The 15087-nt window shown below is 27.0% G+C and overlaps 1 protein-coding gene across 1 annotated transcript in view; it reads left to right on the forward strand.

Moving 5' to 3' along the window:
• Positions 1-14230, forward strand: part of LOC129612366 (uncharacterized) — a 57869-nt gene extending 43639 nt beyond the window's left edge. The window contains exons 2-6 of the mRNA XM_055525925.1: positions 9207-9248; positions 9889-12987; positions 13055-13192; positions 13642-13849; positions 13923-14230. Of these exons, the coding sequence (XP_055381900.1) occupies positions 9207-9248; positions 9889-12987; positions 13055-13192; positions 13642-13849; positions 13923-14230 (3795 nt within the window). The remainder of the gene's footprint in view (positions 1-9206; positions 9249-9888; positions 12988-13054; positions 13193-13641; positions 13850-13922) is intronic.
• Positions 14231-15087: the final 857 nt, after the last annotated feature.

Consider the following 15087-nt stretch of genomic DNA (forward strand, 5'->3'; position numbering starts at 1 on the left):
AAATAATTTAAAAATATAAAAATCCAAATGCATTGAATTTTTTTTTTTAATTTTTTAACTACATGTTAAATAAACACCCACCAAGAACTTAACATTTTATTCAATTTGGATTGCATCTGTGTGCATATCGCTGTACGAAGAAGGGAAATAATCTATATATTATAAAATGCAACAATCATCTTAATATTTTAAATCAGTTTCTTCCTCATCCCTTTAACAAAAATTATAAAATAATAATCATTCAATCATTTAAAATTGAAATCGTTCGAATTGAATGCGTTCAATATTATTGGATAGTACAGATCTGTTGTAAATTGTAATTTATAAAAATTGTGTAATTTAAATATGAATTACACAAATATTTTAAATGAAAATTTAAAAGAATTATATTAGATCAACCTAATGATTCGCTTATAATATATTAGACTTATTCGGTCAGGATAATTATATTATTTTTAAATTTTCTAAAAGTTTAACCTCTAAACTTTTTAATTAAAATAAAATTTGTGCATATTTTTCTGCTTTAGCCTTGGACGGTATTAAAACGAACTTTAATACAAAATAATAAATACAATAATTATTAAATTTCCTCAAAAATTCATTTTGTCAAGAAGTAACAAATCCAACTAATTTTCTTATTGCTAACAAAAATATTTAAAATTTTATAGCCACATTCATAAATTACCACTTTCATTTTCATTGAATGCCGAAAAGTGTTGAATATGCCATCATTATTGTACAATAACCTTAAGGAACATAAAATAAACCAAAAAAATTTATAATGTATTGATGGCTACTACTTACTACCGTCATTTACATTAACTTTTTTTTTTAAATTAATCTGTAATTTATCTCAGGTAGTGGCATAAAAATTCAATTTTTTTGTAAATCATGTGGTATAATATATGCGCCGTATTGAATACTGATGAAGGATGGGTGTTTAAATTTAAATGTAATTTAGAAACAATAAACACAGTTTTAAATTCAAAACAATAAAAACAAAGTGTAAATTCAATACAATATACAAACAACACCACCATCACAAAAATATGCGGTACATTTTAGTTTCTTTCTTATATTATAACATTTTCAGGTTCAAAGTTAAGTTATTTCATAACTTTTACTTAGTATAGCTACATACATATGTATATACATACCTGCTATATATGTGCTTTGTCCTCTATCTTAAATTAATATTTTATTGCCTTTAAAGTAAATCAAATATGTAAATAAATCAATATAAGAAACGTGGAAAAAATTATGCTAGTATTTTAAAGAAAACTAAAAATATGCTTATAATTTCTCTTGCATTTTATAATACAAAATTCCACTTACACTGCCACATTATTAAAATTATATTAAACATTTCTTAATTTTTTTAATGGATACAAGGCGTTATGCATGAAAATATAATAAATTTTTTCTTAATCAATATTAAGTGCGGCGACGTCTATACTTGTTGAAATCTTTTAGCACGTCTCATTGTTTCTTGAGATTCTTTTAATATAGTATACATAGATTTAAGAGTTTCATACATCTTTAAATATCACGTTTTTTTAATGTAAACATTTACTTAAAAGGCCAAGCATAATAAGTATATTATAGAGGGCTCTTTAAAAAATCAAATTATAAACACCTAACCTTGTTTCAAAGTTAAAGTATGTAGGTATATGTGTGTTAAAAAATTAAACTAAATCAAAATGAAAAATGATGATATTCAAAAACTAAAAAGTATAACCTATGGATCGTCAGCCTAAATATGTTATATTAAAAATTGTATACATAACGTATGTATACATTTTTATACATACATACATATATAATTTGTATATAATTGAACCAGATTCGGAATCAACAATATATGCATGAAATTTACATAATATAGACACCTGTACATTTTACATGTGTTTAAACCAATATTAAATTTTTCACAAATGCACCTATTTCAGCTTTGGTAATAAGGTAAAAATAATATTTTAAACGTCCACTACAGCATTTTATTTACATACATACACAAGTATAACTACTACAGAGGTGGTAAGTGTCTGTTCAACATAAAAATCTCTTTATAAACAATTAAACTTAATTAAGTATAATATAGACAAGAAAATTACTCATAAGAAATTCAACATTACGGTATTAAAATTATTTTAACTTTCATTACGCAATATCTATAATAAATCAACAAAACACACTATGCGAGTAATTAAATAAATAAAAATAATAAAAAGAATTGTAAACTGCAACAAAAACAAAAGATCAAAAACTTCAGCATCAATTCAACACAAAAAATTCGAAAATTTGAGGCAAAAAAAAAAAAGGAGAACAAAAATCCATGGACGTTCACTTTCAAAATATCTTAATTTTTTTTTTTGTTTTAATAAATGAACGTTTATCAAAAAAAGTGAATTTCGAGAAAAACGAAAACAAAATAATAATTTAAGAACTGATGAAAATAGTCACACACATGACATGCACATTGTAAATACATAGATGCACGCTTACATGGTTTTCATAATGTAAAAATGCTCTGATTTTTTTACTAATACAAAATTATTTTGCTGTAAACGTAATAAATAAATCCACGCATTCAAATGCATTTTTAATGTATAATTAAAAAATGCTTATAACTAAAATCAATTGCAAAAAAAAATTTAAAAAAAAAATGTATTTAAAATTCATATGCCGTTGTTGTTTTGTTGATTAAATTTCTGACAGAAAATTATTACTTTCAATCAATTAAAATTGCTATAATTATTCCAAAATGCAAAAAAGAAAAATATTGTAAATTTGTTTAAATAGATGGCATTGTAAATAATTATAACACTATAACTTATTTTTTAAATAGGAGTATTTTATTCAAACTGCAAAAAATTACTCTGATTCCCAGATATTATGTTGGGACAAATAATTGGGTTTCATATTACATAGTGTTGCCGTGCAAAGAAGGATTTATTTACGTACTCAATTTGGAAATAGAGTTGAAAGAAACCAATAATTTTAAATATCATACGGGGATATATATATATACGACATAAAGAAATCTATAACCATATAATTACCTAATTAATATTCTTCAGAACTTTAATTCAAATGGTGCTCACAATATTTTAACAAAAAAACAATAAAGAGAAATGAATCATTGAAACTCGACCAGTACTATACAATCACCGGTCACTTAATAATTGAAAATAAAAAAAAATTGTTTAAGTTTTTTAACTAGTTTAATTTTTTTCATTTTCTTGAAAAAGTGAAATATTTTCTTGTTTTTAGCAGATTTCAATTAAAATTTAAAAAAAATATGCTTACTAGTTTTCCTTCATCTGTCCGTTTGTACATGTATAAAAGCTTTCATATTTAATAGACACATGGTGCTTACTGATCTATTATGTTCAAGTGACGATCAATATTTTCTATTCAAAAATAAAATTAAACAACCAAATTAACCTTAATTTATCATGGTTTCATTTAATTCTGTTCGCATCCCAAAGTTATGCAACAATTTAGCGTGACATTGAGAAAACATTTTATAGAAAATTATGCATTTTAGAAAAAAAATTTTTATTGGAAAAATGCTATTTCGAAAACCTCTTACTTTGATCAGAATTAATTTTGTTTTTTTGGTAATTTTTCACCAAATAACTGCATAACACAGTTACGCTTGTATGTACCATTTAATGACCAATCACTTGGAATTTAGATTTAAAGAAAACAAAAAAATATTAAAAACTAACCAACAAAATGTCATACCGACCTCATTTTTTGTGTAAATAGAAAACCAGTTACTGAGTATAACAACTTAAGATTAAAAAACAATAAAAAGATACAGAAAATATAAAAGATAAAAATATGTTAGAATTTTAAATCAGATGTAAAAATTCGATTGTAACAGAAACAAAATAAAAATCGTAAAAAAAAAACAGAAACAACAAAAAATGCTCATCGCTCAAAAAACCAATCAAAAAGTTTCCTTCCACTAAAAGTGAAAGGAATTCTTATACAACTATACTTGTACAAGTACTTTGTGTAAAGCGTGTGAATGTTCCGGCTTACATTAGTAATGAATAACACATGTATGAATTAATGTGTACAATGATGCCTGTTTTTTAAAAAAAGTGATTTTTCAATAAATTTTGTGTCGAATTATAAATGTTTGTAATTGGAAAAGAAGGAAATCACCAATAATTTTATGCAATGAAATGATTTCAAAATTAGTTGTGTTGACTGACAATTGTCTTGGTTCCTAATATATATGCCATAAGCAAAATATAAATAATCTATATATAGAATCAATATTTTGATTAATGAATTGTTTGACACTACATTGTTAACTTTTCAATTTTGATGTGATCCATCAATTGTAATAATGAAATTCAATAATTTTGTTTCGTTTTATTATTAAAAATCACCTAATTTTTTAGATATTCTCTTAATATTTTAAGAATAATATCCCTTATTTTTATAGAGTCTTCTTACATACATTAAAAGAAAAAACTGCAAATTTTATTATGATACATTTATCTTAGTTACACAATTTTTTAAAAAAAGAGCCAAACTCATTATTAAAACACAGGCCTAACTACAAATTTTTGAACCAGGACTTAAAATTATTCAAAATAAACCAATTTACTTAAAATACATAGTGTTGTGCTTTAAAATATAAAATATCCAAAATGCATCATAGTATTCTATAAAATTCTGAATCCAGGGCACAAAAACTTTCTTAAGAAAATCTTTTTAACATCAACGGCAAAAGTTTAGAAGCAATTTTATATATTACTAGTTATGGAAACTGACCCGAAACTGTTCCAAAGTGCTGTTCTCAACTTCTCAGTGCTTCATGGTTATCTGATGACAAGTTTTAAGTGGCGAGCATATACGAACAGAATTTTGTTTTCATTTTCGCACATATATAGGTAAATGACATGTAAATTTGGTTTATTGTTCTGAGTAATGTACGGTTTTTCCAAAAATTCTAAAAAAATTAGCGATATAACAATAATTAAACAATTTTTCCACTACGAACAAACTCGTTTTTTCTGTCTGTCATAAAGTTCAAAGCTTCTGCTGTAGATTCTTGTACTTACAAGCGAAAAACTACTTGTCCTTGTTTTCACTTTAATATTTATCCCTGCTTTCACTTTATACACACGTACGTACGTTAACTTTTAGTTCACACTGCAAGTATATAAACATTGTACGCCATATCTGCATAACACTGTTTTGTTTAAATGAAGTTGTCATAAAAATGCATGTGAGTAAAAATTATAACCCAAATGCATCATTAATTCTAAAATAGCTTTGAAGAATATTTAATATAATGTTTACTAGAAGTTATCGCACTGTAGAAAATTTTATCTTACCGCTACTTATATGAAATTTTGCAACTAATAATGCAGCTACCAATATTTCATTTTTTTTATATGAAAAATAATTTTAATGAATTAATAAAATTCAACTTTACCATTTTCTAACTATAATTCAAATATCTAAGTAAATGTGTCCATTAATAACAGAATCGATTTAATGAAAACGATGCAATGTACTTTTGTTATAATCTATAACGGTAATATTGCACTTCTTAAAATTACTTAAATTTTTACATAATTTACTAAAGTATACCAGTAGAAGCTATAGTTTAATATAAATTTAAAAAATGATGCTTCAATATTGATTATTCAAATATTTTTAATTTGCACACATAGAAGACCTAAAAATAGTTTTTTGCAATCTTTACGGAGGAAATAAATGCGTTTAAACATTTTAAAAAATTATATAAGAAAATACGTTCAAAAATTGCAATATAATTTGGTGTGTTTGGTGTGTGAGCTCTTAATTTTTAATTAACCTGTCATTGCTTAATTTAGAGCATAAATGTATGCATATATATAATACTGGTAAATAAAAAAAACGTTTTTTGTAGTTTTTCAAAGTTTGATGGAAATGAATGAAATAGCAATGATATAAGCGAGTTTAAAAAACCAAAAAGTTTTAATCAACGCAAAATTAGTTGTTCACTGTTTTTGTTTTAAAAATTGTATTTTGGTTTGTAATTTGGAGATAATGTTATGGGTTTCTTTTCCTTTTTGCAGAAAAAAAAAACTTTAAAATTTGTTGGATTAATTCGTTTTAAGTGATGAAAGAGCATTTCGCTTTTTGTTTTTTTGCAGGTACCCACATAAATATTATAATACTATGAAATAACCTTTTTTTCTCATAAATTAAAAATATTTATGCAGATTACCAAATTTAAAAAAAACACACACATTATCATAAATATTAAAGAGCTAATCGAAAGCAATAAATGATACTCGTAAAATATTAAAAAGTTTTGTAATAATTTTAGGTCATTTCGTTTAGTATTAAATTAATTGAGAGCAAAAATTGAGGATTTTTTAATAAGGGTTATTTGCTCACTATTTTGTTTTTATTTTTTAAATTGCGTAAATTTAATTTATTACTAAAAACTGCAATGTGTTAATTATTGTTAAATTACTTTAAGCATAGTACTCAACTGAAAAAAATTTTTATTTATTGCTTTGTAAAAATTTTTTAAAAAATTTCTTAACGAATGCTAAGAGATGGCAGTAGTCAAAGTAAAAGACTATTTTCTTACGTAAAGAATTGCTGGAGCATATATTTCTTTAAGAAACTGTGACATTAAAATTATATTAAAAAAATTCAATTACTTCGTTTATATTGCGGACCTATTTACCCTACCAATTATTTGATCGACTTGGCTTAAAAATTTCAAGTCAAATAGCGTTTACAATATGACCTCGAAACCCGTTTGAAGTCGGCTTCAAGCTGCATAAAACACGGTAAATGAGACAACAGAAAATTCAAAAGTTACTGCAAGACATAAATATAAGAGTAGCTTAATAGACTTTTGTGTTTCTTTTCAGCTGAGTGCAATACCATATCATTAAATAACTCCATTAATGAGATGGAATTATGTATAAAAAGCTTGGCAAACTGTTAGTTGTAATCTTTTCCAATTTGAAGACTATACCTGAATTTGGATGTAGAAATTCATAAAGCAATTTTCGGAAAAATTTGCTCATAAGTCGTAATTAATTTGTTGTCCATTCGTATTTGAATCATTTTTTTAACCTAAATTTTTGCAACTTTTAGAATAGGGAACTTAAGTAAAAAATCCTTCAAAATAAAACTTAGTTAATCGAATCATAAGAACTAGAAGTGTGATGAAAAATAAAATTTCTTTTTCAAACCTCATGCAATCAAGTTGAAATTTGAAGAATATCAATGCTCTGTCATTTATTTCATCTACAACACGAGCTCCAGCGAATTTCTTCGAAACCGCTCTCATAAATAAATGTACCTTTTTCTATTTAATAACAATTTAATTCAATCTTTACCCTCGCATATTTTTTTTTAAATTGCTTTAGATCTCCCCTAAGCGAATATAAACACTATAACATTTAGTTTTTGATTGAGTTTACTGCTGGTTTAATTAAGCATCGTATAGTGTATAATAGTATTTTTTTAAAGACTCATGTTTATACGTAATTAGGATGACATTTTTACATGGTTTTTTGTTTTCTAATTGTCTGATATTTGAAAAACCTTAAGGTTAGAAAAAAAAATATTAAAAAGATTTTATTCATTCCCAGCATAAACGAAAACTTCATGACATTAATTGATTTTAACTTATAAACCTAAAATATTTACTTATTACATACATTGATGTATCACGCACTTAAAAAAAATTATTTCCAAATAAATTGCAACATAATACTTATAGTTATGTACATAATTACTTTTTAATTATCATTTTTTAAAAGTTTCATTTAATTAATTTTTTTTTCATTTAACAAACATTTTAAGCATAAAAATTGTCCAACATGAAGTTTTATAATACTCACTTACATTAACACAACAGTCATAAAGCTACGATTATGTATTTAAACAAGTATATTCTATAGTAGTGACCAAAATTATGCCGTATCCATTATTGATATTTTCTCTCTTGTACACATCCCCATATTCACTTTTATTAAAACTTTACTAAATAAATCAATTGAATTCACCGAATATAGAGCAGACTTAGATCCAAACAGACATTATGTTTCAGCTGAAATTTGTGTAGGAAACATAATTAGTAAAAAAAAATTATTTTCTAGTTGCTATTGAATAAAGGGTTGTAGAATAACCAAATAAAATGTACGAACCGATTGCTGAAAATGCTCTAGTATATATAACGTTGTATAACAAACTTAACAATATTTTAGTATACCACTACACATACTACGTATTTCTGTATACACATTCATGCATATCTAATCTATACAATATCATTTGTAAATAAACACAAAAAAAAAATGAAATTATTGAAAAAAAGGAGAATGACAAAACTTTAGCTCGTAATCAAACAATTTAGATAAGACAACAACACAAGAAAAGTATCAAATCCATTACAAAAACCACCAAGAAAAACTTAAACGTTGCTAATCACTTAGTCCCATTCTATACAAACCAAACATTATATTGCTTAAAAAATAATAAGATACTTTTAAATAACTATCCGAGTAATATTATAATCATATCTTTGTCATCAACTAAATTGCTATAATATAACGATTGTAATACTCTTATAATTTGTACGATTGTAATACTCTATGGGGATTATAATTTTTCAATTATTTTACGTCGTTAACAAATTGTAATTGCAGATTGAAACACTAAAATAAGTGTTATTTACTTAGTCGCAAATCTTCTTCTTTTTTTCCTAATATTTCCACTATAAGGAAACAAGAATATTTTTAATATAGTATTCACATGATCAGCTGTTACATAATTGCTTAACATTATTATAAAATATATTAAAATTTTGAAAATTTGTAAATTATATAAATCCATTTTTGTACAATATATATCAATCAATTCGCGTATAATTTAAAAACGTTAAAATAGAAAATGAGCAAGCGAAACTGGTTCTTGAATTTAATCTTTAAATTAAGATTAAAAAAAAACCAGCACAATACCCACGTTATGAATTCAAATGCGTTAAAATTAATAAATAAATAATACGGTTAGGATTTAGAACAAAGCTATCTTTTTTTCCACTACGTACCTCGTCCCGCTAAATTCATTATTCTTCCGAGATACTTAGAAATTTTATAAAAAAAATAAATAATCATAACATTTATATATTACATTTTTATCATTTTATTTATACATTCTAGGTGGATTTTTTATATGTTGGAAAAGTTCTGGAACATAAACAGGTTTGATAACAAAACACAAAAACTCTCCATCGTTCTTTAATTAAACCAATTTTTTAACCTTTTATTAACGTTGTTTAGCATACGATTGCAAAATTTTTAATGCAATAAACCTGATTAATTTTATCAAAATTATTCCAAATAAACTTAACACATTAAAATTTTTATAAATCATTTTTCTAAAATAAAATGCAATGAATTTTATTAACGAAAGAGAACCAATAAATATTACTACATACGTCAAATTGCACTAATAAACTATTTTTGTTCTTACTCACTCACTCTCTAGATAAATTTTAAATAATTAACTTGAAATTAGTTATAATGTCTGTTGTTTAAAATTTTATCAATTATTCATAATATAAATATTTCAGATCAATTAATACCTAACTCAGACTCCAATGCTCCAGTAAGAATTACTAAATAAAAAATTTTAAAAGCATCATTAACAAAAGTAAAAGCATAAAACTATAAAACTTAAAGCTTTCCAAAAAAAGTTAATCAATATACCTTAATTTATTTTAATCAACTAAATTTGCTAAGATCTAATTGTCAATTTTTTACTTCTTGATTTTTTATAAAATACTTTCGTTAAATTTAGCTTTACTTATAAAATTTCCTAAACTTCTTTTTTTTCATTTAGCCAAACCACTTTAATCCACATAGAAGACAATTTTCAGTTGGTCAGTCACCACCATTTATATCAACAGGACAACAATCACATGGAAATCAACACAGATTTAATATTCCTCAAGGAAAACAAAGTCAATATGTAATTCAGCAATCACCCAGTGTTGAAATTCCTCTCAATTCAATACAACAAAAAACAAACCAAAGGCAACATAGTGCTGGTGTTCGATTTCCTGATAATAGTAATCAATTTCGTGGTGCCAATCCTCCGCAACAACAACACCATACTCAAACGAGTTTTATACCGAACTTCTCACCTCAATCTACAATTCAAACAATTCAATCACAACAGCAGCAACAACCTCATAATGTGCAGCACCAAAGATCCATACAGAACCAATTGAGGGTGCCACAAAGTCCATTCGATCCTCAACAATCTCAACAACAACCTCAGCAGCCACTTTTGCAAAAGCAAACACTAGGAACAATTCGTGAACAGTATATACAACAAGTCGGTCCTCAACAAGCTTTACCAGAAAGGGTATTAAATTCACATTTTAATCCACAAAATTTACTTGCACCTGCAAGTAATTTACAGCAAAAACATCAACAACAACAGCAACACCATGCATTGCAAGTTCAACAGGGCGTATTTCCCCAAGGTCAATCTCCACCAACTTTACAACCTCCACCCCAATTTCAAAACAACGCGCAACAAATACAACCACCAAAATCTCAGCAATTGCCAATTATTGAACCATCAACTCAACAATATTTTACACAAACCCAACAAACCTTCCAACAAAAACCAGTTTTTCCAACCGCCCCACATTTGACATCTGCACAGCAGTTTGGGAATGGACAATTTGTGCCATCGTCGCAACCACAATTACAATTTTCAAATATTCCTCAGCTAGAAATACAGCAGACTTTACCTCAAGTTCAAAATGTTCAACAATTTAGAACACCCCTTCCACAACAATTAGTTCCACAACAACCAATTCCTCACCAGCAATTCGCAAGTCAGCAACAACAAATTCTTCATGGTCAAATACCTAATCAACAGTTCACGCATCAACAACTGCATACGATACAGCAAGAACTACAACAACAACAATTTCAGCAACAACAACTACCTAACTTTTTGAGTGTAGCACAATTCCAGCAACCTACGGCAACTCAATTCCAATCATCGCCTCAACTATCAGTTAATCCGAACTTTCAAAATCATCAACAATTACAACCTCAAAACAGCAATCCTATACAGCAGCAACCTAAACAAGAAAAAGTTTTAGTTCAGCAAAATGGAAATATCTTATTCTCAGGATCTGAAACTCCTGGTAATTCGCAATTCCAAACCATTATAAGTCCAATCCAAAAAACTACTGTCGATCAAGAACTAAAATTGAAACTTAAAAAAGAACATGAGCAATTTGTCCAAAAACAATTTGAGAAACAACAAAACAAAGTTAAACAACTTCATGATGAATTTATTCAAAAACAGCAACAAATCAAGGGAACTAGTACAATTAAAGAATCATTCTTTGATTTAACAACACCCACCTCAAGAGGTCGTCCAATAATTCATCCATCTGAATCTGAATTATTTAATTTAGCAGTAAAAAAATATAATGAAGAACACCCTACCACTCCAACAACAACTACAACTTCAGAAAAAATTAAAACTTCTGACCAAGATCCATATGAAATATTACTGCAAGCACAACGGAAAGACATTTATAGTCAATTGAAACTTGAAACTGACAAATCGAAATTATCAAAAACTAAAGCTGGTAAGCCATTAGGACGTGACGAATTACTTAAACAGCTTAAAGCAGCTCTCGCCGAATCTTCTCAAAGTCAACCGGCTAATAAAACTTATGAAGAAACCGATTTAGTTTTACCAAATGGACAACGAGTTCAAGTAATCCGTACTAATAACCCGAATTTAATACCAAAGGACCAATTACAGTCGGTTATTACACAACAAGAGCTAAATGAACAAAATTTAAAACAGAAGCAACAAGCTCAACAAAAATTGGTTACAACTTCTAAGAAATCTCAATACAATTTCCCAGCCGATCTACACAAAGTGGCACCTAAGGTTTCTCAAGACTTGGTTCTTCCAGATGGCAAGAAAGTCGAGATTATTAGACAAAGCTCTCCCAGTTCTGGAGGTTTTGATTTATCGCAACTTGCTAACTTATACGGAGGGGCAGCCGTTGGGTCTGATGACACTAACAGTTTAGCAAGTTCGGCTGTTATCACATCTGATTCAGATGAACCACCATCTTTAGAAGAACTTGCAAAACGTGGACTGATTCCGGAAGGTTATGAGATTCAAGGTCTTTCAAGTAGTAGTTCGAAACCAAAACCAACACAACCACCACCTACTAAAAAGAAAGCAACATATGTTTATTTAGAAGAACAACCTGACGGCAGCTTCAAAATTCAAGGAGTAAAGGCTAATGGCGAAAAAGATACAAAAACAACTGGAAGCGAAGTCGAAAGCATATTAGAAAGAATTAAGAGCGGTGAAATCAAACTTCCGCCAACCGTGAAGAGATTGCATTTACCATCAGAGGACGAAGTTCTAGAACAATCAACGATTTCTTCCACTACTACTACAACAACAACAACAACAACAGCGTCACCTCCGTTACCAACATCGACATATACGCCAAGAGTAACATTCCCCAGCAGTACTGCTTCACCATATTCTACAGTTGTCCCATTGATTAATAGATCAAGTCAAGGTCATACTGCAACATATCGTTCAACAACACTTCCATCTCGAACAACACATAACGAAATATATACTAGTTCAACTCATAAGCCTGTTACAGAAAAATTAACGGCGACAACTGAAAAACAATTTGAACAACAGACATCAAATCCTGGAGAAGATTTAGTACAAATTCTAAGACAAAACGGACTTTATGCAATGTCTAAATACCTAAAGCAGTCTGGTCTTGATAGTATTCTAAATGAAACAGGACCATATACAGTTTTTGTACCAACTGATAAAGCGTTCAAAAATCTTTTGATTCAACTTGGTGGACCTGAAAGAGCCGAAGAGAAATTCAAATCAAATCCAAGATTATTAAGCGGGGTAAGATTCAGTAGTGGAATAAAACATAATTAAATTCATTTTTTTCATTTTAAATTTTCCATGACAGCTTCTATTGCATCATGTTATTCCTGGTGCTTTTGAGGTATCATCGCTACAAGATGAAATGACAGGAGTTTCTTTGGCTGGAACACAATTAAGGGTCAATCAATACACAATGCATGACCAGGAATGGAATGACGTTTTAGTAAGCAAATTTTTTTGATAATATAATAAACTCAAAAAATTACAACAAATTTTTATCCCAAATGAAGTCAAAATTTGTTATCTAAACATTTACTATGATGCAAATCAATAAATAACAATAGAAATATGTACAGGAATAGCGAGAACCGAATGTAGTTGCAAAAGAAAGATAAAATCGTAGTGCTTCAAAAAAGCAACAACTTACAAACAAATAATTTTTTTCCAAAGCTTTTCGCTCTGCTTTCATTTTAGTTTTTTTTTTTGTTAATTTGTTTGTTGGACGTTTTTCAACATCAACAATACAAATCTTATACTTTTTCTATTGATAGAAAGATGGCGCATGGACAAATAAAAATATTTTAACATTTTTGCAGTACTTTAGTCTTTTATTACTAATACAATTTCCCAATTTACAATTAACTATTTCTTAAACTCTTATATTTTCAATAGATTACCACAATCAATGGAGCTATGATTGTAAATGAAAAGAAAGACATAAAAATACCACAAGGAATAGCACATGGTGTAGATCGGGTAATGTTTCCCTTACCAGTTGGTGATTTACTACAAACATTGCAATCAGATCGTGAAAATCGATTTACAAATTTCTTAAAGATTCTATACACATCTGGAATGTCAGAAATTCTTCAAAACAAAGGTCAGAGTTTACTTTAAATAAAAGAAAACCAATTACCTACATATATCTTACAAATAAACAAATTATTTTTTAGGAACTAAAACTTATACTGTATTCGCTCCAACTGATAAGGCATTCAATGAACTCGAAACAGAAGACCTACAAAAATTATTAACTGAAAAAGATTTAGCAGAGTCATTTGCCATGAAACATATAATGCCAACAACATTATTCTCAGCTGGCATGAGATTCTACCAAGTTAAAGATTCACTTTTAGAGGGTAAAACAATAACTTTACAGAAAACAAATGCTGGCCGAATAAAAGTAAATGAAGCTTCAATGATAGCACAAAATATACCAGCAACAAATGGTGTAATTCATGTTTTAGATGGTATTCTATAAAAACAAATTACAGAATAATAATTAAATGTATAATGTAAGGAAAAAATTAAGTTTTAGAATATCTAAAACAAAAAAAAAATCAAAATCCCATTTCTAGTGAATAGAGACTTGCCGTAAATTCTTTTGAAAGCCAAACAATCTATTATTTTTAAACACTTTCTTCAATATTCAATAGTGTTTACTAAGTGCTGTTTTCATTAGAATTTAAAAAAAATAAGTTAAAAGGAATTTCCCGACCTACCAATTTTTTATTTGGAATATCCGAACAAACACTTCTATACTTCTTTTTAATTTGAATTTCAATCAATATCAACTCTCAAAATGAAAATTTTGTTAATGCAGCGAACACAGTTATTTTGTGCTTTAAAATTATTTATATATGTAAGTATATGTAATTCTGGCCGTATCAAATAGGTATCATTTTGTTTTGTGAATATAATGTCAAGAAAAATATTATGTAAATAAGAACTTTTCATAATTTATTAATTTTGTTATTAGATTCTTATGTAATATGAAATAATATTTAACTTCAGATTCTTTTACAATTGAATTTTTAATTTAGCCATTATAATTAAAAACTGATATTACTCGAAATCTATAACATTCTTTAGCTAAATTAAACAGATTTTTGTTACATAAAAATTTAGTTTACAGATTAAGTAGTTTATTATTATATATATGTATAATGTAAAGGAAACGCTAAAATATTCTTTTTTATTTTATTATTATTTTGTTTTATAATACTCTTCTCTTGTAAGTAAAATAATTTATTTAAATTTAGGCATTAAATTTATTTTTTATTTTGTTTCATTTTATCATTTTTTTTTATGTTTGTTACTTAATTTTAGTTGTATAAT

The sequence above is a fragment of the Condylostylus longicornis genome, unplaced genomic scaffold (genome assembly GCF_029603195.1).
Source record: "Condylostylus longicornis isolate FDR11 unplaced genomic scaffold, ASM2960319v2 ptg000072l, whole genome shotgun sequence".
NCBI lineage: Eukaryota > Metazoa > Arthropoda > Insecta > Diptera > Dolichopodidae > Condylostylus > Condylostylus longicornis.